The following is a 26569-nucleotide window of genomic DNA, read 5'->3' on the forward strand; positions in this document are numbered from 1 at the left end:
ATTTGATGTCACGGTTAGTATGATTAGTATGATAGTATGCATGTATCATAGTATGTTTCGGACACACCCAAGGTGACAAAGTAAAACAGGAAATGATCTAACCAATGAGACACAAAAGAAATGCTAACTAAACAAGACTAAATCGTGACAAGAACACGGAATAAACTAAATTTAAAACTAAACAATAAGAACTCATGACAGCAAGAGACAAAGTGACAGTAAAACAGGAAAAAATATATGAACACCGAACCACAAATCATTATATATATATATTTATATATGTATATATAAATAAATGTGCTTTTATTGTTCTACTGGGAGCATGTTTGGTTAAACTGCCGCAGGAAGGAAGGACTTGCGGTATCTCTCTGTCACATCCGGCAGGTGAAGCATCTCCATGAGAAGCTTTGTCATCATCCTCCTGTCTCCCACCACCTCCACAGAATCGAGGGGGCAGCCCAGAACAAAGCTGGCCTTCTTCACTAGTTTGTTTAGTCTCCTCCTGTCTGCAGTCTGATGCCACCACAGAGTCATAAAAGGTCCTCAGGAGAGCTCTCTGCACTCCAAAGGACCTGAGTCTCCTCAGCAGATGGATTCTGCTCTGGCCTTTCTTATAAAGGGCATTGATGTGATCTGTCCAGTCCAGTTTATTGTTGAGATGAACAGCCAGGTCCTTGTAAGAGTCTGTAAAAGTCCACCACCAGTACTTTGGTTTTCCCTGCGTTTAACTGGAGGCAGTCCAACTGGCACCAGTCCACAAAGTCCTGTGTCAGTTCCCAGTACTTCCTATCGTCCCCATCAGTGATGAGGCCAGTGGTGGCAAGGTCGTCAGAGAACTTCTGTAGGTGACAGTTGGTTGTGTGGTGGGAGAATTCTACAACATACAGGGTGAAGAAGGGAGCCAGAACGGTCCCCTGCGGGGCCCCCATACAGCAGACCACCATGTCGGACACACAGTCCTGTGTCCTCACAAACTGGGGCCTATTGGTTAGATAATCCAGGAGCCATGATGTGAGGTGACTCCTGTGTGCTCCAGCTTGTCCCTCAGAAGCATGGGCTGTATGGTGTTCAAAGCACTGGAGAAATCAAAAAACATGATTCTCACAGTGCTCCATCGATGAGCTCACCAGGGGGCGCAGATGGCAAAGGACCACCCTCTCCAGGGTCTTCATCAGATGCGATGTCAGTGCCACTGACCTGTAGTGGTTGAGGTCTTTGGGGTGCGAGATTTTCAGCACCGGTACCACGCAGGATGTCTTCCACAGTGTGGTACTCTCCCCAGCTTCAGGCTCATGTTGAACATGTGCTCTGTAATCCCACACAGCTGGTCTGCGCAGGATCTGAGGAGCCTGGAGCTGATGCCATCCGGGCCCGCAGTCTTCTTGACCTTGATCCTGCTCAGTTTTTTTTTCACCTGGCTTTTTGAAAGGGACTGGTTGGAGCAGGGGATTGTGGGGAGGCCTTGGGGGAGGCGAGTTGAGGCAGGGTGGAATGGGCAGGCAGAGGGGTGGATGACTGTTCAAACCTGAACATGTTCAGGTCTTTCACCCACTCCTGGTCCCTTACCAGCTGAGTGTTGGAGTCCTTGTGGCCAGAGATGGTTTTCAGGCCCCTCCAGACTCAGCTGACGTTGTTCCGCTGCAGTTGATCCTCCATCTTCCTCCTGTAGCTGCTTTCCCCCTCCCTGATCTTCCTCCTCAGCTCTTTCTGCAGTCTTCATCTCCTGACTTAAAAAGCCTCTTTTTGTCCTTGAGAAGGGCCTTTGTGCCGGGGGTGATCCACGGAAACACCATACAGTCCTGGTAAGTACGGTGTATTCCAGAAATTGATGTAGTCCATTATGCAGTGTGTGAGACTGTCAATGTCCTCCCCGTGATCCCCACAGAACACTTCCCAGAGGCTTACTCAAAACAATCCTTGAGAGCCCCTTCAGCCCCGTCGGTCCATCTTTTAACAGTGGGGGTGACAGCTGGTTGTCTGTGAACCAGAGGTTTGTACACAGGAAGGTTATGGTCAGTCCCAGTAGTGTCGAAGAAGTGTAGTTGACAGAGACCGAGGACAGAATTATTTCTCTGCTTCATCTGTAATAAAATAGTGGACCTGTTTTATGCCAACACCATAGGAGGTCTGCACAAGACTGGCTGCTGCAAAACAACAGAAGAGTGTTCCAAGAAGAGGGGCCGTGACACTTCTCTGAAATCACACAGCCACACAAACACCTTGAGTTACTTGTTTTTCATGCTACTTATATTTTCTTTTTTGATTCACATGTAACTAGAAGCTGCTGCCTAAGGTTAGATGGTGTAGATGTTAGATGATATATATGAAATCACAACACCACTAAGAAGAAAAGAAAGTGCTCATAAAAATATAACACCTGATTTCACTTTAATATTTGTAGGTGTAGGCCACAAAATGTCTTATCTATTATATGAGTGAAGCGAGGGGACACAGGAACAAAAAGTAAAGTGACAACAAAAAGCGGCGTGAACTTAAAGTGAGAGATTGTGGCAGGAAAGGGAGGCTCAGCAGAACTTGACATCCTCTTTCCTTTTTAGTGACTTGCTGCTGTTTCACACGAACCGTAAACACATATTAGCAGCTCTGTGAGGCCAAAACTTCATCAGAGCTTCATTTTACAGGAGCTTGAAGATGGTGTCTAAAAAGGCCATTGGTTGTATTGTCACTGTTGTATTGGTCGTGGTTGCTGTAGTTGTTCTTTCTGTGCGGCTGACTCCTCGAACAGCCAAGTTCAAGGCAACATTCATGAAGAGATGTGAGGCGTATGGAGAGACAAGCCACATGTAAGTCTCTTTATATTTCTGATTTAAAGTAGTTGCCATTTGAATAAACGTCAGGATTGTGAAAAAAAAAAACATTCATTTTTTAATAACAAGAAGAAAAACATTATTCTGTTCATTATGTGCAAATGGTCTATAATTTATTTTATATCCTAAGTACTGACATTTATTTTTCAGCTGTGAAAAAACATTGGCTACCTTTCAACAAGCTTATGTAGGGAAGAAACATAGTGACTTTTCTGAGGGAAACTATGATCAACTCTTTGCTGAGACCCCCTTCAAGCATCCGTGTGGCAAAGTAAACATCCACGATCACACAACTGTCTGACAAACATATGCTCATTAATCAAAGCAGAATATAATTTGTATATTTAACCTCGTCATGTCAACTCTTTTTGTGTTAGACGATGTTCTGGAGCAAAACAAAGGATTTGGTCCATGAGTTCACTAAGAAGAGAGATTGTTTGTTCACCTTGGAGGACACTTTGTTGGGATCTGTGCTGGATGGACTGGAATGGTGTGGGAAGGAGGGCAACAATGGTAAGACTCATAAGTCACAGTGCATCACATTGCCTTAAAATGGAAAAAGATTGGTGAAGCAGGCTACATGTGATCAACTAGCATGCATGAAATGCAGTAAAAATACATCAACAAATACAAAATGCTAACTTTTGCTGTTTTCTTCCTCAGCTTTAAACTATAACATGTTCTTTGTCTGCTTCTGAGAAACAAAGAATAATTTGTGATATCCATCACAATATGAGGAACTTCATGTGAAGCCTAAAGTCTGTACACGATCACACAGACGTAGACTGAAGCGTCAACAGTGAAAAAGTAACATTTATAAATATCTTCTGTGTGTGTCATTACAGAAACATTCACTGAGCACTGTAAGGAGAACAAGACCAACCCTGTAAGCTCATTCTGGAAAACTGCGTCTACAAGAGTAAGCACCCAGCAGAAAATCACTTGTTTTACCAGCTAAATCATTGACATGATGTTGGACCAACGTTGAAGGACTGACTGAGGCCTTTCGGCCTGGTTCATCATCAATGAGGCTTTTTGTTGGTCTCCAGGCAGCAACATCGCGCATTCATTTTGAAGGAGAGACATGAGGCAAATCTGACCTCATGTACTGTAGAAAGTACAAATAATGTTGCCCTTTTAGTCTTGCACTAAAGCTGTGTGTGTAATAACAATTGTTTATGTTTCTTACACTTTACCATCTTGTTCTTCTGTCTGTAGTTTGCACAACATGCCTGTGGTGAAGTGTCAGTAATGCTTAATGGTGAGATAGATGAACCCTACAATGCTAACAGGTAAGCAGCACTACACATGCCAAGTTGGCAGTTTTTATGAACTCTTCATTGATGAAAAACATTTGTTAATGTTGCTTTGCTTTATATACAGAAAATGTTTTATATGCACAGAACATTCAAACAGTTGGGATGTCAGCAAGTGTGAGCCACAAACTTTAAGAGCCTCTGAAATAACAAAAACAATAACAATTGTTGGAGCCATTTTTGCTTTCTTCAAATGGTCTGAGATGTTTGAGAATTTCATAATTATTATTATTTTTGCATCACCATTAATTGCTGCCCCTTTAATTTGCACCGTGGCCGCAGTAAAGAAGCCGCCTACCTCTATGTCCATATATAGAAGAGATAAAGGAGGAGACAGGTGATGGCAGGTGAATGGTTAATCCTTATGTTAGTGCGCTGCAAGTCGACAAATAAATATGATTTTGATGCAACGTACCGAACTCCGGGTTTACTTCAAAACATCAGAGTGAGTCGGAAACCGCAGCTCCCCCGCAGTGAACAGTGGCTCTATTCTTGTTTAAAAGTCACTACAACAATAACTTTATTGTGTATTGAGTCAGAGATGTTAAATAAGATAAACTCTAATGTTTTTTATGTCTAAAGTTTCTCAGTCCTTCACTTGAACATTTAAACGCTGCTTTATGTTAGAGCTGATGTATTCCTCTAAACTGTTGCTCTTTTGTTGTTAGTTTCTTTGGAGGTGTTGAGGTTCCAAATCTTCGATCACCCAGGGTGGCACAGCTCACAGTTGTTCTGGTTGCTAAGGAGAATAAGTATGTTTTCCTTGTAATTTTTTAGCACGTTTCGCCACATTGCTTTTTAAATAATCTTTTTGTAGGTAGTTTTAAAAAATTTTTGTTGATAAAATGATAATAGCTCCTGCTCTTTCTTTTAATAATACAAAAATAAGTACAAAGACAAACTGATAAAGGCCGATATACCTGCATTTCTTTTCTTCAGGAATCAGTGCAACAACGAGTCACTCAAGAATTTAAACAATATCCTGAATGGAAAAGAAATTGTTTATGCTTGCAAGGAAGTGACTCAGTAAGTTCACCGCAGGTCACGAGTAACATTGTACTCTGCTGTTGCTGTCAAAAAACATTCATGTAAATTCCTCTTGTTATTTGCTTCACTGTAGGTCACACATCAAGAAGTGCATAAGAGAAAAGAAGACCTGTGGAGCGTGCTGGTGAAGGCTTCTGCACTCCATCTCAAACTACACAGTTAGACAAGACAAATCTCAAAATAGAAGATGTATCTTAAATTTGTTTTAATTTCTTTTCAGTTCGTGCGAATTTGATCCGATATGAGGTAAAAATGTTGGTGAGAAGAAGAATAGATCATGCAGTTATCTGATCTTTCAAATGTGCAAATGTTGTCTTACTGAGTGTAATCGTACAATAAACCATCTGAGCAAAAATGAACGTTCTTTTGTTTCTTTCTTGATCATTTCAAACTGGAAGCTGCTGCCTAAGGTTAGACAAACGTGTATGCAGATCCAACTGTAAATCCAACCAGAACAAGGGAAAACACGATGCGTCATGAGGAGAAAACAGAAGAGTCCTAAAATCATTACAATCCACGAGAGGAAAACACATGCAACTAGAATAAGGGTCTTACTAAGGGTTCCACGGACAAAGACATACGGACTGACACTGAGACAAGGGAGCACAGAGACTAAATAAACTTGGGAGGTGATCATAATTAGACACAGGTGAGAGAGGCAGGTGAAAACAATAAGGGCAGGGCACGTAATCAAACAAGCAGGAAAACACACAAAGGCAGGAAGTGGATCAACATGAGAGACAAGGGCTATGTCCGAAACCGCATACTAATGTAATGCCTGCTACATACTCAAAAAGTATGTACTGCATACTGCCTGCTAACCTGGCTATTAGGATGCCGTTGGCATCACACTCAGAGCCATCTTCTCCGTATCACGTGACTTAAAAGTTTACGTATGTCCGGTCTGATCTCCGGTCTATCTCCGCCATAGTAGAAGCTGAATAGCCGCAATGCAGTGTGGGGCGGTTTAGCACAACCAGTGAGCTCCCGTCTCATGCTCAAACATTGGAGCCGATCTAGTATACATCCGGGCATTTCTCGCATACACAAAATAGCATACTATGAGATGGGAACGCATGACATACTCAATTTGATGTCACGGTTAGTATGATTAGTATGATAGTATGCATGTATCATAGTATGTTTCGGACACACCCAAGGTGACAAAGTAAAACAGGAAATGATCTAACCAATGAGACACAAAAGAAATGCTAACTAAACAAGACTAAATCGTGACAAGAACACGGAATAAACTAAATTTAAAACTAAACAATAAGAACTCATGACAGCAAGAGACAAAGTGACAGTAAAACAGGAAAAAATATATGAACACCGAACCACAAATCATTATATATATATATTTATATATGTATATATAAATAAATGTGCTTTTATTGTTCTACTGGGAGCATGTTTGGTTAAACTGCCGCAGGAAGGAAGGACTTGCGGTATCTCTCTGTCACATCCGGCAGGTGAAGCATCTCCATGAGAAGCTTTGTCATCATCCTCCTGTCTCCCACCACCTCCACAGAATCGAGGGGGCAGCCCAGAACAAAGCTGGCCTTCTTCACTAGTTTGTTTAGTCTCCTCCTGTCTGCAGTCTGATGCCACCACAGAGTCATAAAAGGTCCTCAGGAGAGCTCTCTGCACTCCAAAGGACCTGAGTCTCCTCAGCAGATGGATTCTGCTCTGGCCTTTCTTATAAAGGGCATTGATGTGATCTGTCCAGTCCAGTTTATTGTTGAGATGAACAGCCAGGTCCTTGTAAGAGTCTGTAAAAGTCCACCACCAGTACTTTGGTTTTCCCTGCGTTTAACTGGAGGCAGTCCAACTGGCACCAGTCCACAAAGTCCTGTGTCAGTTCCCAGTACTTCCTATCGTCCCCATCAGTGATGAGGCCAGTGGTGGCAAGGTCGTCAGAGAACTTCTGTAGGTGACAGTTGGTTGTGTGGTGGGAGAATTCTACAACATACAGGGTGAAGAAGGGAGCCAGAACGGTCCCCTGCGGGGCCCCCATACAGCAGACCACCATGTCGGACACACAGTCCTGTGTCCTCACAAACTGGGGCCTATTGGTTAGATAATCCAGGAGCCATGATGTGAGGTGACTCCTGTGTGCTCCAGCTTGTCCCTCAGAAGCATGGGCTGTATGGTGTTCAAAGCACTGGAGAAATCAAAAAACATGATTCTCACAGTGCTCCATCGATGAGCTCACCAGGGGGCGCAGATGGCAAAGGACCACCCTCTCCAGGGTCTTCATCAGATGCGATGTCAGTGCCACTGACCTGTAGTGGTTGAGGTCTTTGGGGTGCGAGATTTTCAGCACCGGTACCACGCAGGATGTCTTCCACAGTGTGGTACTCTCCCCAGCTTCAGGCTCATGTTGAACATGTGCTCTGTAATCCCACACAGCTGGTCTGCGCAGGATCTGAGGAGCCTGGAGCTGATGCCATCCGGGCCCGCAGTCTTCTTGACCTTGATCCTGCTCAGTTTTTTTTTCACCTGGCTTTTTGAAAGGGACTGGTTGGAGCAGGGGATTGTGGGGAGGCCTTGGGGGAGGCGAGTTGAGGCAGGGTGGAATGGGCAGGCAGAGGGGTGGATGACTGTTCAAACCTGAACATGTTCAGGTCTTTCACCCACTCCTGGTCCCTTACCAGCTGAGTGTTGGAGTCCTTGTGGCCAGAGATGGTTTTCAGGCCCCTCCAGACTCAGCTGACGTTGTTCCGCTGCAGTTGATCCTCCATCTTCCTCCTGTAGCTGCTTTCCCCCTCCCTGATCTTCCTCCTCAGCTCTTTCTGCAGTCTTCATCTCCTGACTTAAAAAGCCTCTTTTTGTCCTTGAGAAGGGCCTTTATGCCGGGGGTGATCCACGGAAACACCATACAGTCCTGGTAAGTACGGTGTAGTCCAGAAATTGATGTAGTCCATTATGCAGTGTGTGAGACTGTCAATGTCCTCCCCGTGATCCCCACAGAACACTTCCCAGAGGCTTACTCAAAACAATCCTTGAGAGCCCCTTCAGCCCCGTCGGTCCATCTTTTAACAGTGGGGGTGACAGCTGGTTGTCTGTGAACCAGAGGTTTGTACACAGGAAGGTTATGGTCAGTCCCAGTAGTGTCGAAGAAGTGTAGTTGACAGAGACCGAGGACAGAATTATTTCTCTGCTTCATCTGTAATAAAATAGTGGACCTGTTTTATGCCAACACCATAGGAGGTCTGCACAAGACTGGCTGCTGCAAAACAACAGAAGAGTGTTCCAAGAAGAGGGGCCGTGACACTTCTCTGAAATCACACAGCCACACAAACACCTTGAGTTACTTGTTTTTCATGCTACTTATATTTTCTTTTTTGATTCACATGTAACTAGAAGCTGCTGCCTAAGGTTAGATGGTGTAGATGTTAGATGATATATATGAAATCACAACACCACTAAGAAGAAAAGAAAGTGCTCATAAAAATATAACACCTGATTTCACTTTAATATTTGTAGGTGTAGGCCACAAAATGTCTTATCTATTATATGAGTGAAGCGAGGGGACACAGGAACAACAAGTAAAGTGACAACAAAAAGCGGCGTGAACTTAAAGTGAGAGATTGTGGCAGGAAAGGGAGGCTCAGCAGAACTTGACATCCTCTTTCCTTTTTAGTGACTTGCTGCTGTTTCACACGAACCGTAAACACATATTAGCAGCTCTGTGAGGCCAAAACTTCATCAGAGCTTCATTTTACAGGAGCTTGAAGATGGTGTCTAAAAAGGCCATTGGTTGTATTGTCACTGTTGTATTGGTCGTGGTTGCTGTAGTTGTTCTTTCTGTGCGGCTGACTCCTCGAACAGCCAAGTTCAAGGCAACATTCATGAAGAGATGTGAGGCGTATGGAGAGACAAGCCACATGTAAGTCTCTTTATATTTCTGATTTAAAGTAGTTGCCATTTGAATAAACGTCAGGATTGTGAAAAAAAAAAACATTCATTTTTTAATAACAAGAAGAAAAACATTATTCTGTTCATTATGTGCAAATGGTCTATAATTTATTTTATATCCTAAGTACTGACATTTATTTTTCAGCTGTGAAAAAACATTGGCTACCTTTCAACAAGCTTATGTAGGGAAGAAACATAGTGACTTTTCTGAGGGAAACTATGATCAACTCTTTGCTGAGACCCCCTTCAAGCATCCGTGTGGCAAAGTAAACATCCACGATCACACAACTGTCTAACAAACATATGCTCATTAATCAAAGCAGATTATAATTTGTATATTTAACCTCGTCATGTCTACTCTTTTTGTGTTAGACGATGTTCTGGAGCAAAACAAAGGATTTGGCCCATGAGTTCACTAAGAAGAGAGATTGTTTGTTCACCTTGGAGGACACTTTGTTGGGATCTGTGCTGGATGGACTGGAATGGTGTGGGAAGGAGGGCAACAATGGTAAGACTCATAAGTCACAGTGCATCACATAGCCTTAAAATGGAAAAAGACTGGTGTAGCAGGCTACATGTGATCAACTAGCATGCATGAAATGCAGTAAAAATACATCAACAAATACAAAATGCTAACTTTTGCTGTTTTCTTCCTCAGCTTTAAACTATAACATGTTCTTTGTCTGCTTCTGAGAAACAAAGAATAATTTGTGATATCCATCACAATATGAGGAACTTCATGTGAAGCCTAAAGTCTGTACACGATCACACAGACGTAGACTGAAGCGTCAACAGTGAAAAAGTAACATTTATAAATATCTTCTGTGTGTGTCATTACAGAAACATTCACTGAGCACTGTACGGAGAACAAGACCAACCCTGTAAGCTCATTCTGGAAAACTGCGTCTACAAGAGTAAGCACCCAGCAGGAAATCACTTGTTTTACCAGCTAAATCATTGACATGATGTTGGACCAATGTTGAAGGACAGACTGAGGCCTTTCGGCCTGGTTCATCATCAATGAGGCTTTTTGTTGGTCTCCAGGCAGCAACATCGCGCATTCATTTTGAAGGAGAGACATGAGGCAAATCTGACCTCATGTACTGTAGAAAGTACAAATAATGTTGCCCTTTTAGTCTTGCACTAAAGCTGTGTGTGTAATAACAATTGTTTATGTTTCTAACACTTTACCATCTTGTTCTTCTGTCTGTAGTTTGCACAACATGCCTGTGGTGAAGTGTCAGTAATGCTTAATGGTGAGATAGATGAACCATACAATGCTAACAGGTAAGCAGCACTACACATGCCAAGTTGGCAGTTTTTATGAACTCTTCATTGATGAAAAACATGTTTTAACGTTGCTTTGCTTTATATACACAAAATGTTTTATATGCACAGAACATTCGAACAGTTGGGATGTCAGCAAGTGTGAGCCACAAACTTTAAGAGCCTCTGAAATAACAAAAACAATAACAATTGTTGGAGCCATTTTTGCTTTCTTCAAATGGTCTGAGATGTTTGAGAATTTCATAATTATTATTATTTTTGCATCACCATTAATTGCTGCCCCTTTAATTTGCACCGTGGCCGCAGTAAAGAAGCCGCCTACCTCTATGTCCATATATAGAAGAGATAAAGGAGGAGACAGGTGATGGCAGGTGAATGGTTAATCCTTATGTTAGTGCGCTGCAAGTCGACAAATAAATATGATTTTGATGCAACGTACCGAACTCCGGGTTTACTTCAAAACATCAGAGTGAGTCGGAAACCGCAGCTCCCCCGCAGTGAACAGTGGCTCTATTTTTGTTTAAAAGTCACTACAACAATAACTTTATTGTGTATTGAGTCAGAGATGTTAAATAAGATAAACTCTAATGTTTTTTATGTCTAAAGTTTCTCAGTCCTTCACTTGAACATTTAAAAGCTGCTTTATGTTAGAGCTGATGTATTCCTCTAAACTGTTGCTCTTTTGTTGTTAGTTTCTTTGGAGGTGTTGAGGTTCCAAATCTTCGATCACCCAGGGTGACACAGCTCACAGTTGTTCTGGTCACTAAGGAGAATAAGTATGTTTTCCTTGTTATTTTTTAGCACGTTTCGCCACATTGCTTTTTAAATAATCTTTTTGTAGGTAGTTTTAAAAAATTTTGTTGATAAAATGATAATAGCTCCTGCTCTTTCTTTTAATAATACAAAAATAAGTACAAAGACAAACTGATAAAGGCCGATATACCTGCATTTCTTTTCTTCAGGAATCAGTGCAACAACGAGTCACTCAAGAATTTAAACAATATCCTGAAAGGAAAAGAAATTGTTTATGCTTGCAAGGAAGTGACTCAGTAAGTTCACCGCAGGTCACGAGTAACATTTTACTCTGCTGTTGCTGTCAAAAAACATTCATGTAAATTCCTCTTGTTATTTGCTTCACTGTAGGTCACACATCGAGAAGTGCATAAGAGAAAAGAAGACCTGTGGAGCGTGCTGGTGAAGGCTTCTGCACTCCATCTCAAACTACACAGTTAGACAAGACAAATCTCAAAATAGAAGATGTGTCTTAAATTTGTTTTAATTTCTTTTCAGTTCTTGCGAATTTGATCCGATATGAGGTAAAAATGTTTGTGAGAAGAAGAATAGATCATGCAGTTATCTGATCTTTCAAATGTGCAAATGTTGTCTGACTGAGTGTAATCGTACAATAAATCATCTGAGCAAAAATGAACGTTCTTTTGTTTCTTTCTTGATCGTTTCAAACTGGAAGCTGCTGCCTATGGTTAGACAAACGTGTATGCAGATCCAACTGTAAATCCAACCAGAACAAGGGAAAACACGATGCGTCATGAGGAGAAAACAGAAGAGTCCTAAAATCATTACAATCCACGAGAGGAAAACACATGCAACTAGAATAAGGGTCTTACTAAGGGTTCCACGGACAAAGACATACGGACTGACACTGAGACAAGGGAGCACAAAGACTAAATAAACTTGGGAGGTGATCATAATTAGACACAGGTGAGAGAGGCAGGTGAAAACAATAAGGGCAGGGCACGTAATCAAACAAGCAGGAAAACACACAAAGGTAGGAAGTGGATCAACATGAGAGACAAGGGCTGTGTCCGAAACCGCATACTAACGTACTGCCTGCTACATACTCAAACAGTACTGCATACTGCCTACTAACCTGGCTATTAGGATGCCGTTGGCATCACACTCAGAGCCATCTTCTCCGTATCACGTGACTTAAAAGTTTACGTATGTCCGGTCTGATCTCCGGTCTATCTCCGCCATAGTAGAAGCTGAATGGCCGCAATGCAGTGTGGGGCGGTTTAGCACAACCAGTGAGCTCCCGTCTCATGCTCAAACATTGGAGCCGATCTAGTATACATCCGGGCATTTCTCGCATACACAAAATAGCATACTATGAGATGGGAACGCATGACATACTCAATTTGATGTCACGGTTAGTATGATTAGTATGATAGTATGCATGTATCATAGTATGTTTCGGACACACCCAAGGTGACAAAGTAAAACAGGAAATGATCTAACCAATGAGACACAAAAGAAATGCTAACTAAACAAGACTAAATCGTGACAAGAACACGGAATAAACTAAATTTAAAACTAAACAATAAGAACTCATGACAACAAGAGACAAAGTGACAGTAAAACAGGAAAAAATATATGAACACCGAACCACAAATCATTATATATATATATATATATATATATATATATATATATATAAATAAATGTGCTTTTATTGTTCTACTGGGAGCATGTTTGGTTAAACTGCCGCAGGAAGGAAGGACTTGCGGTATCTCTCTGTCACATCCGGCAGGTGAAGCATCTCCATGAGAAGCTTTGTCATCATCCTCCTGTCTCCCACCAGCCCCACAGAATCGAGGGGGCAGCCCAGAACAAAGCTGGCCTTCTTCACTAGTTTGTTTAGTCTCCTCCTGTCTGCAGTCTGATGCCACCACAGAGTCATAAAAGGTCCTCAGGAGAGCTCCCTGCACTCCAAAGGACCTGAGTCTCCTCAGCAGATGGAGTCTGCTCTGGCCTTTCTTATAAAGGGCATTGATGTGATCTGTCCAGTCCAGTTTATTGTTGAGATGAACAGCCAGGTCCTTGTAAGAGTCTGTAAAAGTCCACCACCAGTACTTTGGTTTTCCCTGCGTTTAACTGGAGGCAGTCCAACTGGCACCAGTCCACAAAGTCCTGTGTCAGTTCCCAGTACTTCCTATCGTCCCCATCAGTGATGAGGCCAGTGGTGGCAAGGTCGTCAGAGAACTTCTGTAGGTGACAGTTGGTTGTGTGGTGGGAGAATTCTGCAACATACAGGGTGAAGAAGGGAGCCAGAACGGTCCCCTGCGGGGCCCCCATACAGCAGACCACCATGTCGGACACACAGTCCTGTGTCCTCACAAACTGGGGCCTATTGGTTAGATAATCTAGGAGCCATGATGTGAGGTGACTCCTGTGTGCTCCAGCTTGTCCCTCAGAAGCATGGGCTGTATGGTGTTCAAAGCACTGGAGAAATCAAAAAACATGATTCTCACAGTGCTCCATCGATGAGCTCACCAGGGGGCGCAGATGGCAAAGGACCACCCTCTCCAGGGTCTTCATCAGATGCAATGTCAGTGCCACTGACCTGTAGTGGTTGAGGTCCTTGGGGTGCGAGATTTTCAGCACCGGTACCACGCAGGATGTCTTCCACAGTGTGGTACTCTCCCCAGCTTCAGGCTCATGTTGAACATGTGCTCTGTAATCCCGCACAGCTGGTCTGCGCAGGATCTGAGGAGCCTGGAGCTGATGCCATCCGGGCCCGCAGTCTTCTTGACCTTGATCCTGCTCAGTTTTTTTTTCACCTGGCTTTTTGAAAGGGACAGGTTGGAGCAGGGGATTGTGGGGAGGCCTCGGGGGAGGCGAGTTGAGGCAGGGTGGAATGGGCAGGGAGAGGGGTGGATGACTGTTCAAACCTGAACATGTTCAGGTCTTTCACCCACTCCTGGTCCCTTACCAGCTGAGTGTTGGAGTCCTTGTGGCCAGAGATGGTTTTCAGGCCCCTCCAGACTCAGCTGACGTTGTTCCGCTGCAGTTGATCCTCCATCTTCCTCCTGTAGCTGCTTTCCCCCTCCCTGATCTTCCTCCTCAGCTCTTTCTGCAGTCTTCATCTCCTGACTTAAAAAGCCTCTTTTTGTCCTTGAGAAGGGCCTTTGTGCCGGGGGTGATCCACGGAAACACCATACAGTCCTGGTAAGTACGGTGTAGTCCAGAAATTGATGTAGTCCATTATGCAGTGTGTGAGACTGTCAATGTCCTCCCCGTGATCCCCACAGAACACTTCCCAGAGGCTTACTCAAAACAATCCTTGAGAGCCCCTTCAGCCCCGTCGGTCCATCTTTTAACAGTGGGGGTGACAGCTGGTTGTCTGTGAACCAGAGGTTTGTACACAGGAAGGTTATGGTCAGTCCCAGTAGTGTCGAAGAAGTGTAGCTGACAGAGACCGAGGACAGAATTATTTCTCTGCTTCATCTGTAATAAAATAGTGGACTTGTTTTATGCCAACACCATAGGAGGTCTGCACAAGACTGGCTGCTGCAAAACAACAGAAGAGTGTTCCAAGAAGAGGGGCCGTGACACTTCTCTGAAATCACACAGCCACACAAACACCTTGAGTTACTTGTTTTTCATGCTACTTATACTTTCTTTTTTGATTCACATGTAACTAGAAGCTGCTGCCTAAGGTTAGATGGTGTATGCAGATATATATGAAATCACAACACCACTAAGAAGAAAAGAAAGTGCTCATAAAAATATAACACCTGATTTCACTTTAATATTTGTAGGTGTAGGCCACAAAATGTCTTATCTATTATATGAGTGAAGCGAGGGGACACAGGAACAACAAGTAAAGTGACAACAAAAAGCGGCGTGAACTTAAAGTGAGAGATTGTGGCAGGAAAGGGAGGCTCAGCAGAACTTGACATCCTCTTTCCTTTTTTAGTGACTTGCTGCTGTTTCACACGAACCGTAAACACATATTAGCAGCTCTGTGAGGCCAAAACTTCATCAGAGCTTCATTTTACAGGAGCTTGAAGATGGTGTCTAAAAAGGCCATTGGTTGTATTGTCACTGTTGTATTGGTCGTGGTTGCTGTAGTTGTTCTTTCTGTGCGGCTGACTCCTCGAACAGCCAAGTTCAAGGCAACATTCATGAAGAGATGTGAGGCGTATGGAGAGACAAGCCACATGTAAGTCTCTTTATATTTCTGATTTAAAGTTGTTGCCATTTGAATAAACGTCAGGATTGTGAAAAAAAAAAACATTCATTTTTTAATAACAAGAAGAAAAACATTATTCTGTTCATTATGTGCAAATGGTCTATAATTTCTTTTATATCCTAAGTACTGACATTTATTTTTCAGCTGTGAAAAAACATTGGCTACCTTTCAACAAGCTTATGTAGGGAAGAAACATAGTGACTTTTCTGAGGGAAACTATGATCAACTCTTTGCTGAGACCCCCTTCAAGCATCCGTGTGGCAAAGTAAACATCCACGATCACACAACTGTCTAACAAACATATGCTCATTAATCAAAGCAGAATATAATTTGTATATTTAACCTCGTCATGTCAACTCTTTTTGTGTTAGACGATGTTCTGGAGCAAAACAAAGGATTTGGTCCATGAGTTCACTAAGAAGAGAGATTGTTTGTTCACCTTGGAGGACACTTTGTTGGGATCTGTGCTGGATGGACTGGAATGGTGTGGGAAGGAGGGCAACAATGGTAAGACTCATAAGTCACAGTGCATCACATAGCCTTAAAATGGAAAAAGATTGGTGAAGCAGGCTACATGTGATCAACTAGCATGCATGAAATGCAGTAAAAATACATCAACAAATACAAAATGCTAACTTTTGCTGTTTTCTTCCTCAGCTTTAAACTATAACATGTTCTTTGTCTGCTTCTGAGAAACAAAGAATAATTTGTGATATCCATCACAATATGAGGAACTTCATGTGAAGCCTAAAGTCTGTACACGATCACACAGACGTAGACTGAAGCGTCAACAGTGAAAAAGTAACATTTATAAATATCTTCTGTACGTGTCATTACAGAAACATTCACTGAGCACTGTAAGGAGAACAAGACCAACCCTGTAAGCTCATTCTGGAAAACTGCGTCTACAAGAGTAAGCACCCAGCAGAAAATCACTTGTTTTACCAGCTAAATCATTGACATGATGTTGGACCAACGTTGAAGGACTGACTGAGGCCTTTCGGCCTGGTTCATCATCAATGAGGCTTTTTGTTGGTCTCCAGGCAGCAACATCGCGCATTCATTTTGAAGGAGAGACATGAGGCAAATCTGACCTCATGTACTGTAGAAAGTACAAATAATGTTGCCCTTTTAGTCTTGCACTAAAGCTGTGTGTGTAATAACAATTGTTTATGTTTCTAACACTTTACCATCTTGTTCTTCTGTCTGTAGTTTGCACAACATGCCTGTGGTGAAGTGTCAGTAATGCTTAATGGTGAGATAGATGAACCATACAATGCTAACAGGTAAGCAGCACTACACATGCCAAGTTGGCAGTTTTTATGAACTCTTCATTGATGAAAAACATTTGTTAACGTTGCTTTGCTTTATATACAGAAAATGTTTTATATGCACAGAACATTCGAACAGTTGGGATGTCAGCAAGTGTGAGCCACAAACTTTAAGAGCCTCTGAAATAACAAAAACAATAACAATTGTTGGAGCCATTTTTGCTTTCTTCAAATGGTCTGAGATGTTTGAGAATTTCATAATTATTATTATTTTTGCATCACCATTAATTGCTGCCCCTTTAATTTGCACCGTGGCCGCAGTAAAGAAGCCGCCTACCTCTATGTCCATATATAGAAGAGATAAAGGAGGAGACAGGTGATGGCAGGTGAATGGTTAATCCTTATGTTAGTGCGCTGCAAGTCGACAAATAAATATGATTTTGATGCAACGTACCAAACTCTGGGTTTACTTCAAAACATCAGAGTGAGTCGGAAACCGCAGCTCCCCCGCAGTGAACAGTGGCTCTATTCTTGTTTAAAAGTCACTACAACAATAACTTTATTGTGTATTGAGTCAGAGATGTTAAATAAGATAAACTCTAATGTTTTTTATGTCTAAAGTTTCTCAGTCCTTCACTTGAACATTTAAACGCTGCTTTATGTTAGAGCTGATGTATTCCTCTAAACTGTTGCTCTTTTGTTGTTAGTTTCTTTGGAGGTGTTGAGGTTCCAAATCTTCGATCACCCAGGGTGACACACCTCACAGTTGTTCTGGTCGCTAAGGAGAATAAGTATGTTTTCCTTGTAATTTTTTAGCACGTTTCGCCACATTGCTTTTTAAATAATCTTTTTGTAGGTAGTTTTAATTTTTTTTTGTTGATAAAATGATAATAGCTCCTGCTTTCTTTTAATAATACAAAAATAATTACAAAGACAAACTGATAAAGGCCGATATACCTGCATTTCTTTTCTTCAGGAATCAGTGCAACAACGAGTCACTCAAGAATTTAAACAATATCCTGAATGGAAAAGAAATTGTTTATGCTTGCAAGGAAGTGACTCAGTAAGTTCACCGCAGGTCACGAGTAACATTGTACTCTGCTGTTGCTGTCAAAAAACATTCATGTAAATTCCTCTTGTTATTTGCTTCACTGTAGGTCACACATCAAGAAGTGCATAAGAGAAAAGAAGACCTGTGGAGCGTGCTGGTGAAGGCTTCTGCACTCCATCTCAAACTACACAGTTAGACAAGACAAATCTCAAAATAGAAGATGTATCTTAAATTTGTTTTAATTTCTTTTCAGTTCTTGCGAATTTGATCCGATATGAGGTAAAAATGTTGGTGAGAAGAAGAATAGATCATGCAGTTATCTGATCTTTCAAATGTGCAAATGTTGTCTTACTGAGTGTAATCGTACAATAAACCATCTGAGCAAAAATTAACGTTCTTTTGTTTCTTTCTTGATCATTTCAAACTGGAAGCTGCTGCCTAAGGTTAGACAAACGTGTATGCAGATCCAACTGTAAATCCAACCAGAACAAGGGAAAACACGATGAGTCATGAGGAGAAAACAGAAGAGTCCTAAAATCATTACAATCCACGAGAGGAAAACACATGCAACTAGAATAAGGGTCTTACTAAGGGTTCCACAGACAAAGACATACGGACTGACACTGAGACAAGGGAGCACAGAGACTAAATAAACTTGGGAGGTGATCATAATTAGACACAGGTGAGAGAGGCAGGTGAAAACAATAAGGGCAGGGCACGTAATCAAACAAGCAGGAAAACACACAAAGGCAGGAAGTGGATCAACATGAGAGACAAGGGCTATGTCCGAAACCGCATACTAATGTAATGCCTGCTACATACTCAAAAAGTATGTACTGCATACTGCCTGCTAACCTGGCTATTAGGATGCCGTTGGCATCACACTCAGAGCCATCTTCTCCGTATCACGTGACTTAAAAGTTTACGTATGTCCGGTCTGATCTCCGGTCTATCTCCGCCATAGTAGAAGCTGAATAGCCGCAATGCAGTGTGGGGCGGTTTAGCACAACCAGTGAGCTCCCGTCTCATGCTCAAACATTGGAGCCGATCTAGTATACATCCGGGCATTTCTCGCATACACAAAATAGCATACTATGAGATGGGAACGCATGACATACTCAATTTGATGTCACGGTTAGTATGATTAGTATGATAGTATGCATGTATCATAGTATGTTTCGGACACACCCAAGGTGACAAAGTAAAACAGGAAATGATCTAACCAATGAGACACAAAAGAAATGCTAACTAAACAAGACTAAATCGTGACAAGAACACGGAATAAACTAAATTTAAAACTAAACAATAAGAACTCATGACAGCAAGAGACAAAGTGACAGTAAAACAGGAAAAAATATATGAACACCGAACCACAAATCATTATATATATATATTTATATATGTATATATAAATAAATGTGCTTTTATTGTTCTACTGGGAGCATGTTTGGTTAAACTGCCGCAGGAAGGAAGGACTTGCGGTATCTCTCTGTCACATCCGGCAGGTGAAGCATCTCCATGAGAAGCTTTGTCATCATCCTCCTGTCTCCCACCACCTCCACAGAATCGAGGGGGCAGCCCAGAACAAAGCTGGCCTTCTTCACTAGTTTGTTTAGTCTCCTCCTGTCTGCAGTCTGATGCCACCACAGAGTCATAAAAGGTCCTCAGGAGAGCTCTCTGCACTCCAAAGGACCTGAGTCTCCTCAGCAGATGGATTCTGCTCTGGCCTTTCTTATAAAGGGCATTGATGTGATCTGTCCAGTCCAGTTTATTGTTGAGATGAACAGCCAGGTCCTTGTAAGAGTCTGTAAAAGTCCACCACCAGTACTTTGGTTTTCCCTGCGTTTAACTGGAGGCAGTCCAACTGGCACCAGTCCACAAAGTGCTGTGTCAGTTCCCAGTACTTCCTATCGTCCCCATCAGTGATGAGGCCAGTGGTGGCAAGGTCGTCAGAGAACTTCTGTAGGTGACGGTTGGTTGTGTGGTGGGAGAATTCTGCAACATACAAGGTGAAGAAGGGAGCCAGAATGGTCCCCTGCGGGGCCCCCATACAGCAGACCACCATGTCGGACACACAGTTCTGTGTCCTCACAAACTGGGGCCTATTGGTTAGATAATCCAGGAGCCATGATGTGAGGTGACTCCTGTGTGCTCCAGCTTGTCCCTCAGAAGCATGGGCTGTACGGTGTTCAAAGCACTGGAGAAATCAAAAAACATGATTCTCACAGTGCTCCATCGATGAGCTCACCAGGGGGCGCAGATGGCAAAGGACCACCCTCTCCAGGGTCTTCATCAGATGCAATGTCAGTGCCACTGACCTGTAGTGGTTGAGGTCCTTGGGGTGCGAGATTTTCAGCACCGGTACCACGCAGGATGTCTTCCACAGTGTGGTACTCTCCCCAGCTTCAGGCTCATGTTGAACATGTGCTCTGTAATCCCGCACAGCTGGTCTGCGCAGGATCTGAGGAGCCTGGAGCTGATGCCATCCGGGCCCGCAGTCTTCTTGACCTTGATCCTGCTCAGTTTTTTTTTCACCTGGCTTTTTGAAAGGGACAGGTTGGAGCAGGGGATTGTGGGGAGGCCTCGGGGGAGGCGAGTTGAGGCAGGGTGGAATGGGCAGGGAGAGGGGTGGATGACTGTTCAAACCTGAACATGTTCAGGTCTTTCACCCACTCCTGGTCCCTTACCAGCTGAGTGTTGGAGTCCTTGTGGCCAGAGATGGTTTTCAGGCCCCTCCAGACTCAGCTGACGTTGTTCCGCTGCAGTTGATCCTCCATCTTCCTCCTGTAGCTGCTTTCCCCCTCCCTGATCTTCCTCCTCAGCTCTTTCTGCAGTCTTCATCTCCTGACTTAAAAAGCCTCTTTTTGTCCTTGAGAAGGGCCTTTGTGCCGGGGGTGATCCACGGAAACACCATACAGTCCTGGTAAGTACGGTGTAGTCCAGAAATTGATGTAGTCCATTATGCAGTGTGTGAGACTGTCAATGTCCTCCCCGTGATCCCCACAGAACACTTCCCAGAGGCTTACTCAAAACAATCCTTGAGAGCCCCTTCAGCCCCGTCGGTCCATCTTTTAACAGTGGGGGTGACAGCTGGTTGTCTGTGAACCAGAGGTTTGTACACAGGAAGGTTATGGTCAGTCCCAGTAGTGTCGAAGAAGTGTAGCTGACAGAGACCGAGGACAGAATTATTTCTCTGCTTCATCTGTAATAAAATAGTGGACCTGTTTTATGCCAACACCATAGGAGGTCTGCACAAGACTGGCTGCTGCAAAACAACAGAAGAGTGTTCCAAGAAGAGGGGCCGTGACACTTCTCTGAAATCACACAGCCACACAAACACCTTGAGTTACTTGTTTTTCATGCTACTTATACTTTCTTTTTTGATTCACATGTAACTAGAAGCTGCTGCCTAAGGTTAGATGGTGTATGCAGATATATATGAAATCACAACACCACTAAGAAGAAAAGAAAGTGCTCATAAAAATATAACACCTGATTTCACTTTAATATTTGTAGGTGTAGGCTACAAAATGTCTTATCTATTATATGTGTGAAGCGAGGGTACACAGGAACAAAAAGTAAAGTGACAACAAAAAGCGGCGTGAACTTAAAGTGTGAGATTGTGGCAGGAAAGGGAGGCTCAGCAGAACTTGACCTCCTCTTTCCTTTTTTAGTGACTTGCTGCTGTTTCACACGAACCGTAAACACATATTAGCAGCTCTGTGAGGCCAAAACTTCATCAGAGCTTCATTTTACAGGAGCTTGAAGATGGTGTCTAAAAAGGCCATTGGTTGTATTGTCACTGTTGTATTGGTCGTGGTTGCTGTAGTTGTTCTTTCTGTGCGGCTGACTCCTCGAACAGCCAAGTTCAAGGCAACATTCATGAAGAGATGTGAGGCGTATGGAGAGACAAGCCACATGTAAGTCTCTTTATATTTCTGATTTAAAGTTGTTGCCATTTGAATAAACGTCAGGATTGTGAAAAAAAAAAACATTCATTTTTTAATAACAAGAAGAAAAACATTATTCTGTTCATTATGTGCAAATGGTCTATAATTTCTTTTATATCCTAAGTACTGACATTTATTTTTCAGCTGTGAAAAAACATTGGCTACCTTTCAACAAGCTTATGTAGGGAAGAAACATAGTGACTTTTCTGAGGGAAACTATGATCAACTCTTTGCTGAGACCCCCTTCAAGCATCCGTGTGGCAAAGTAAACATCCACGATCACACAACTGTCTAACAAACATATGCTCATTAATCAAAGCAGAATATAATTTGTATATTTAACCTCGTCATGTCTACTCTTTTTGTGTTAGACGATGTTCTGGAGCAAAACAAAGGATTTGGTCCATGAGTTCACTAAGAAGAGAGATTGTTTGTTCACCTTGGAGGACACTTTGTTGGGATCTGTGCTGGATGGACTGGAATGGTGTGGGAAGGAGGGCAACAATGGTAAGACTCATAAGTCACAGTGCATCACATTGCCTTAAAATGGAAAAAGATTGGTGAAGCAGGCTACATGTGATCAACTAGCATGCATGAAATGCAGTAAAAATACATCAACAAATACAAAATGCTAACTTTTGCTGTTTTCTTCCTCAGCTTTAAACTATAACATGTTCTTTGTCTGCTTCTGAGAAACAAAGAATAATTTGTGATATCCATCACAATATGAGGAACTTCATGTGAAGCCTAAAGTCTGTACACGATCACACAGACGTAGACTGAAGCGTCAACAGTGAAAAAGTAACATTTATAAATATCTTCTGTGTGTGTCATTACAGAAACATTCACTGAGCACTGTAAGGAGAACAAGACCAACCCTGTAAGCTCATTCTGGAAAACTGCGTCTACAAGAGTAAGCACCCAGCAGAAAATCACTTGTTTTACCAGCTAAATCATTGACATGATGTTGGACCAACGTTGAAGGACTGACTGAGGCCTTTCGGCCTGGTTCATCATCAATGAGGCTTTTTGTTGGTCTCCAGGCAGCAACATCGCGCATTCATTTTGAAGGAGAGACATGAGGCAAATCTGACCTCATGTACTGTAGAAAGTACAAATAATGTTGCCCTTTTAGTCTTGCACTAAAGCTGTGTGTGTAATAACAATTGTTTATGTTTCTTACACTTTACCATCTTGTTCTTCTGTCTGTAGTTTGCACAACATGCCTGTGGTGAAGTGTCAGTAATGCTTAATGGTGAGATAGATGAACCATACAATGCTAACAGGTAAGCAGCACTACACATGCCAAGTTGGCAGTTTTTATGAACTCTTCATTGATGAAAAACATGTTTTAACGTTGCTTTGCTTTATATACACAAAATGTTTTATATGCACAGAACATTCGAACAGTTGGGATGTCAGCAAGTGTGAGCCACAGACTTTCAGAGCCTCTGAAATAACAAAAACAATAACAATTGTTGGAGCCATTTTTGCTTTCTTCAAATGGTCTGAGATGTTTGAGAATTTCATAATTATTATTATTTTTGCATCACCATTAATTGCTGCCCCTTTAATTTGCACCGTGGCCGCAGTAAAGAAGCCGCCTACCTCTATGTCCATATATAGAAGAGATAAAGGAGGAGACAGGTGATGGCAGGTGAATGGTTAATCCTTATGTTAGTGCGCTGCAAGTCGACAAATAAATATGATTTTGATGCAACGTACCGAACTCCGGGTTTACTTCAAAACATCAGAGTGAGTCGGAAACCGCAGCTCCCCCGCAGTGAACAGTGGCTCTATTCTTGTTTAAAAGTCACTACAACAATAACTTTATTGTGTATTGAGTCAGAGATGTTAAATAAGATAAACTCTAATGTTTTTTATGTCTAAAGTTTCTCAGTCCTTCACTTGAACATTTAAACGCTGCTTTATGTTAGAGCTGATGTATTCCTCTAAACTGTTGCTCTTTTGTTGTTAGTTTCTTTGGAGGTGTTGAGGTTCCAAATCTTCGATCACCCAGGGTGGCACAGCTCACAGTTGTTCTGGTTGCTAAGGAGAATAAGTATGTTTTCCTTGTAATTTTTTAGCACGTTTCGCCACATTGCTTTTTAAATAATCTTTTTGTAGGTAGTTTTAAAAAATTTTTGTTGATAAAATGATAATAGCTCCTGCTCTTTCTTTTAATAATACAAAAATAAGTACAAAGACAAACTGATAAAGGCCGATATACCTGCATTTCTTTTCTTCAGGAATCAGTGCAACAACGAGTCACTCAAGAATTTAAACAATATCCTGAATGGAAAAGAAATTGTTTATGCTTGCAAGGAAGTGACTCAGTAAGTTCACCGCAGGTCACGAGTAACATTGTACTCTGCTGTTGCTGTCAAAAAACATTCATGTAAATTCCTCTTGTTATTTGCTTCACTGTAGGTCACACATCAAGAAGTGCATAAGAGAAAAGAAGACCTGTGGAGCGTGCTGGTGAAGGCTTCTGCACTCCATCTCAAACTACACAGTTAGACAAGACAAATCTCAAAATAGAAGATGTATCTTAAATTTGTTTTAATTTCTTTTCAGTTCGTGCGAATTTGATCCGATATGAGGTAAAAATGTTGGTGAGAAGAAGAATAGATCATGCAGTTATCTGATCTTTCAAATGTGCAAATGTTGTCTTACTGAGTGTAATCGTACAATAAACCATCTGAGCAAAAATGAACGTTCTTTTGTTTCTTTCTTGATCATTTCAAACTGGAAGCTGCTGCCTAAGGTTAGACAAACGTGTATGCAGATCCAACTGTAAATCCAACCAGAACAAGGGAAAACACGATGCGTCATGAGGAGAAAACAGAAGAGTCCTAAAATCATTACAATCCACGAGAGGAAAACACATGCAACTAGAATAAGGGTCTTACTAAGGGTTCCACGGACAAAGACATACGGACTGACACTGAGACAAGGGAGCACAAAGACTAAATAAACTTGGGAGGTGATCATAATTAGACACAGGTGAGAGAGGCAGGTGAAAACAATAAGGGCAGGGCACGTAATCAAACAAGCAGGAAAACACACAAAGGCAGGAAGTGGATCAACATGAGAGACAAGGGCTGTGTCCGAAACCGCATACTAATGTACTGCCTGCTACATACTCAAACAGTATGTACTGCATACTGCCTACTAACCTGGCTATTAGGATGCCGTTGGCATCATACTCAGAGCCATCTTCTCCGTATCACGTGACTTAAAAGTTTACGTATGTCCGGTCTGATCTCCGGTCTATCTCCGCCATAGTAGAAGCTGAATAGCCGCAATGCAGTGTGGGGCGGTTTAGCACAACCAGTGAGCTCCCGTCTCATGCTCAAACATTCGAGCCGATCTAGTATACATCCGGGCATTTCTCGCATACACAAAATAGCATACTATGAGATGGGAACGCATGACATACTCAATTTGATGTCACGGTTAGTATGATTAGTATGATAGTATGCATGTATCATAGTATGTTTCGGACACACCCAAGGTGACAAAGTAAAACAGGAAATGATCTAACCAATGAGACACAAAAGAAATGCTAACTAAACAAGACTAAATCGTGACAAGAACACGGAATAAACTAAATTTAAAACTAAACAATAAGAACTCATGACAACAAGAGACAAAGTGACAGTAAAACAGGAAAAAATATATGAACACCGAACCACAAATCATTATATATATATATTTATATATATATATATAAATAAATGTGCTTTTATTGTTCTACTGGGAGCATGTTTGGTTAAACTGCCGCAGGAAGGAAGGACTTGCGGTATCTCTCTGTCACATCCGGCAGGTGAAGCATCTCCATGAGAAGCTTTGTCATCATCCTCCTGTCTCCCACCAGCCCCACAGAATCGAGGGGGCAGCCCAGAACAAAGCTGGCCTTCTTCACTAGTTTGTTTAGTCTCCTCCTGTCTGCAGTCTGATGCCACCACAGAGTCATAAAAGGTCCTCAGGAGAGCTCCCTGCACTCCAAAGGACCTGAGTCTCCTCAGCAGATGGAGTCTGCTCTGGCCTTTCTTATAAAGGGCATTGATGTGATCTGTCCAGTCCAGTTTATTGTTGAGATGAACAGCCAGGTCCTTGTAAGAGTCTGTAAAAGTCCACCACCAGTACTTTGGTTTTCCCTGCGTTTAACTGGAGGCAGTCCAACTGGCACCAGTCCACAAAGTCCTGTGTCAGTTCCCAGTACTTCCTATCGTCCCCATCAGTGATGAGGCCAGTGGTGGCAAGGTCGTCAGAGAACTTCTGTAGGTGACAGTTGGTTGTGTGGTGGGAGAATTCTGCAACATACAGGGTGAAGAAGGGAGCCAGAACGGTCCCCTGCGGGGCCCCCATACAGCAGACCACCATGTCGGACACACAGTCCTGTGTCCTCACAAACTGGGGCCTATTGGTTAGATAATCTAGGAGCCATGATGTGAGGTGACTCCTGTGTGCTCCAGCTTGTCCCTCAGAAGCATGGGCTGTATGGTGTTCAAAGCACTGGAGAAATCAAAAAACATGATTCTCACAGTGCTCCATCGATGAGCTCACCAGGGGGCGCAGATGGCAAAGGACCACCCTCTCCAGGGTCTTCATCAGATGCAATGTCAGTGCCACTGACCTGTAGTGGTTGAGGTCCTTGGGGTGCGAGATTTTCAGCACCGGTACCACGCAGGATGTCTTCCACAGTGTGGTACTCTCCCCAGCTTCAGGCTCATGTTGAACATGTGCTCTGTAATCCCGCACAGCTGGTCTGCGCAGGATCTGAGGAGCCTGGAGCTGATGCCATCCGGGCCCGCAGTCTTCTTGACCTTGATCCTGCTCAGTTTTTTTTTCACCTGGCTTTTTGAAAGGGACAGGTTGGAGCAGGGGATTGTGGGGAGG

General features: G+C 42.6%; 4 protein-coding genes across 4 annotated transcripts; all 4 read left to right on the top strand.

The window, feature by feature from the left end:
• Positions 1-2608: 2608 nt before the first annotated feature.
• LOC138595689 (ADP-ribosyl cyclase/cyclic ADP-ribose hydrolase 1-like) lies at positions 2609-4124 on the top strand. The gene is made up of 5 exons (XM_069667056.1): positions 2609-2804; positions 2979-3099; positions 3206-3341; positions 3674-3747; positions 4047-4124. Exons 1-5 carry the CDS (start codon positions 2653-2655, stop codon positions 4122-4124), a joined length of 561 nt encoding a protein of 186 aa, XP_069523157.1. The 5' UTR covers positions 2609-2652.
• Positions 4125-8887: 4763 nt separating this feature from the next.
• Positions 8888-11813, top strand: LOC138596117 (ADP-ribosyl cyclase/cyclic ADP-ribose hydrolase 1-like). Its single transcript, XM_069667721.1, has 8 exons — positions 8888-9083; positions 9258-9378; positions 9485-9620; positions 9953-10026; positions 10326-10399; positions 11092-11175; positions 11362-11448; positions 11543-11813. Exons 1-8 carry the CDS (start codon positions 8932-8934, stop codon positions 11595-11597), a joined length of 783 nt encoding a protein of 260 aa, XP_069523822.1. The 5' UTR covers positions 8888-8931; the 3' UTR covers positions 11598-11813.
• Positions 11814-15166: 3353 nt separating this feature from the next.
• LOC138596116 (ADP-ribosyl cyclase/cyclic ADP-ribose hydrolase 1-like) lies at positions 15167-18046 on the top strand. The gene is made up of 8 exons (XM_069667720.1): positions 15167-15362; positions 15537-15657; positions 15764-15899; positions 16232-16305; positions 16605-16678; positions 17371-17454; positions 17640-17726; positions 17821-18046. Exons 1-8 carry the CDS (start codon positions 15211-15213, stop codon positions 17873-17875), a joined length of 783 nt encoding a protein of 260 aa, XP_069523821.1. The 5' UTR covers positions 15167-15210; the 3' UTR covers positions 17876-18046.
• A 3392-nt stretch (positions 18047-21438) lies between these two features.
• Positions 21439-22954, top strand: LOC138595690 (ADP-ribosyl cyclase/cyclic ADP-ribose hydrolase 1-like). Its single transcript, XM_069667057.1, has 5 exons — positions 21439-21634; positions 21809-21929; positions 22036-22171; positions 22504-22577; positions 22877-22954. Exons 1-5 carry the CDS (start codon positions 21483-21485, stop codon positions 22952-22954), a joined length of 561 nt encoding a protein of 186 aa, XP_069523158.1. The 5' UTR covers positions 21439-21482.
• The last annotated feature ends 3615 nt before the right edge of the window (positions 22955-26569 follow it).

The sequence above is a fragment of the Semicossyphus pulcher genome, unplaced genomic scaffold (assembly GCF_022749685.1).
Source record: "Semicossyphus pulcher isolate SPU_LCO1_2020_fin unplaced genomic scaffold, fSemPul1.0.p SCAF_18, whole genome shotgun sequence".
In the NCBI taxonomy this organism is placed as follows: Eukaryota; Metazoa; Chordata; class Actinopteri; order Labriformes; family Labridae; genus Semicossyphus; species Semicossyphus pulcher.

What these genes read in the sequence shown, in the direction of transcription:
- LOC138596116 (XM_069667720.1), top strand. Translation starts at nt 15,211, where the DNA reads ATGGTGTCTAAAAAGGCCATTGGTTGTATTGTCACTGTTGTATTGGTC. An exon ending in GAACCATACAATGCTAACAG is followed by an intron (nt 16,679 to 17,370) that starts GTAAGCAGCACT and finishes TTTTGTTGTTAG; the next exon opens with TTTCTTTGGAGGTGTTGAGG. An exon ending in GCTTGCAAGGAAGTGACTCA is followed by an intron (nt 17,727 to 17,820) that starts GTAAGTTCACCG and finishes GCTTCACTGTAG; the next exon opens with GTCACACATCAAGAAGTGCA.
- LOC138596117 (XM_069667721.1), top strand. Translation starts at nt 8,932, where the DNA reads ATGGTGTCTAAAAAGGCCATTGGTTGTATTGTCACTGTTGTATTGGTC. An exon ending in TGGGAAGGAGGGCAACAATG is followed by an intron (nt 9,621 to 9,952) that starts GTAAGACTCATA and finishes GTGTCATTACAG; the next exon opens with AAACATTCACTGAGCACTGT. An exon ending in GGAAAACTGCGTCTACAAGA is followed by an intron (nt 10,027 to 10,325) that starts GTAAGCACCCAG and finishes TTCTGTCTGTAG; the next exon opens with TTTGCACAACATGCCTGTGG.
- LOC138595690 (XM_069667057.1), top strand. Translation starts at nt 21,483, where the DNA reads ATGGTGTCTAAAAAGGCCATTGGTTGTATTGTCACTGTTGTATTGGTC. An exon ending in TCAAGCATCCGTGTGGCAAA is followed by an intron (nt 21,930 to 22,035) that starts GTAAACATCCAC and finishes TTTTTGTGTTAG; the next exon opens with ACGATGTTCTGGAGCAAAAC. An exon ending in GGAAAACTGCGTCTACAAGA is followed by an intron (nt 22,578 to 22,876) that starts GTAAGCACCCAG and finishes TTCTGTCTGTAG; the next exon opens with TTTGCACAACATGCCTGTGG.
- LOC138595689 (XM_069667056.1), top strand. Translation starts at nt 2,653, where the DNA reads ATGGTGTCTAAAAAGGCCATTGGTTGTATTGTCACTGTTGTATTGGTC. An exon ending in TATGGAGAGACAAGCCACAT is followed by an intron (nt 2,805 to 2,978) that starts GTAAGTCTCTTT and finishes TTTATTTTTCAG; the next exon opens with CTGTGAAAAAACATTGGCTA. An exon ending in GGAAAACTGCGTCTACAAGA is followed by an intron (nt 3,748 to 4,046) that starts GTAAGCACCCAG and finishes TTCTGTCTGTAG; the next exon opens with TTTGCACAACATGCCTGTGG.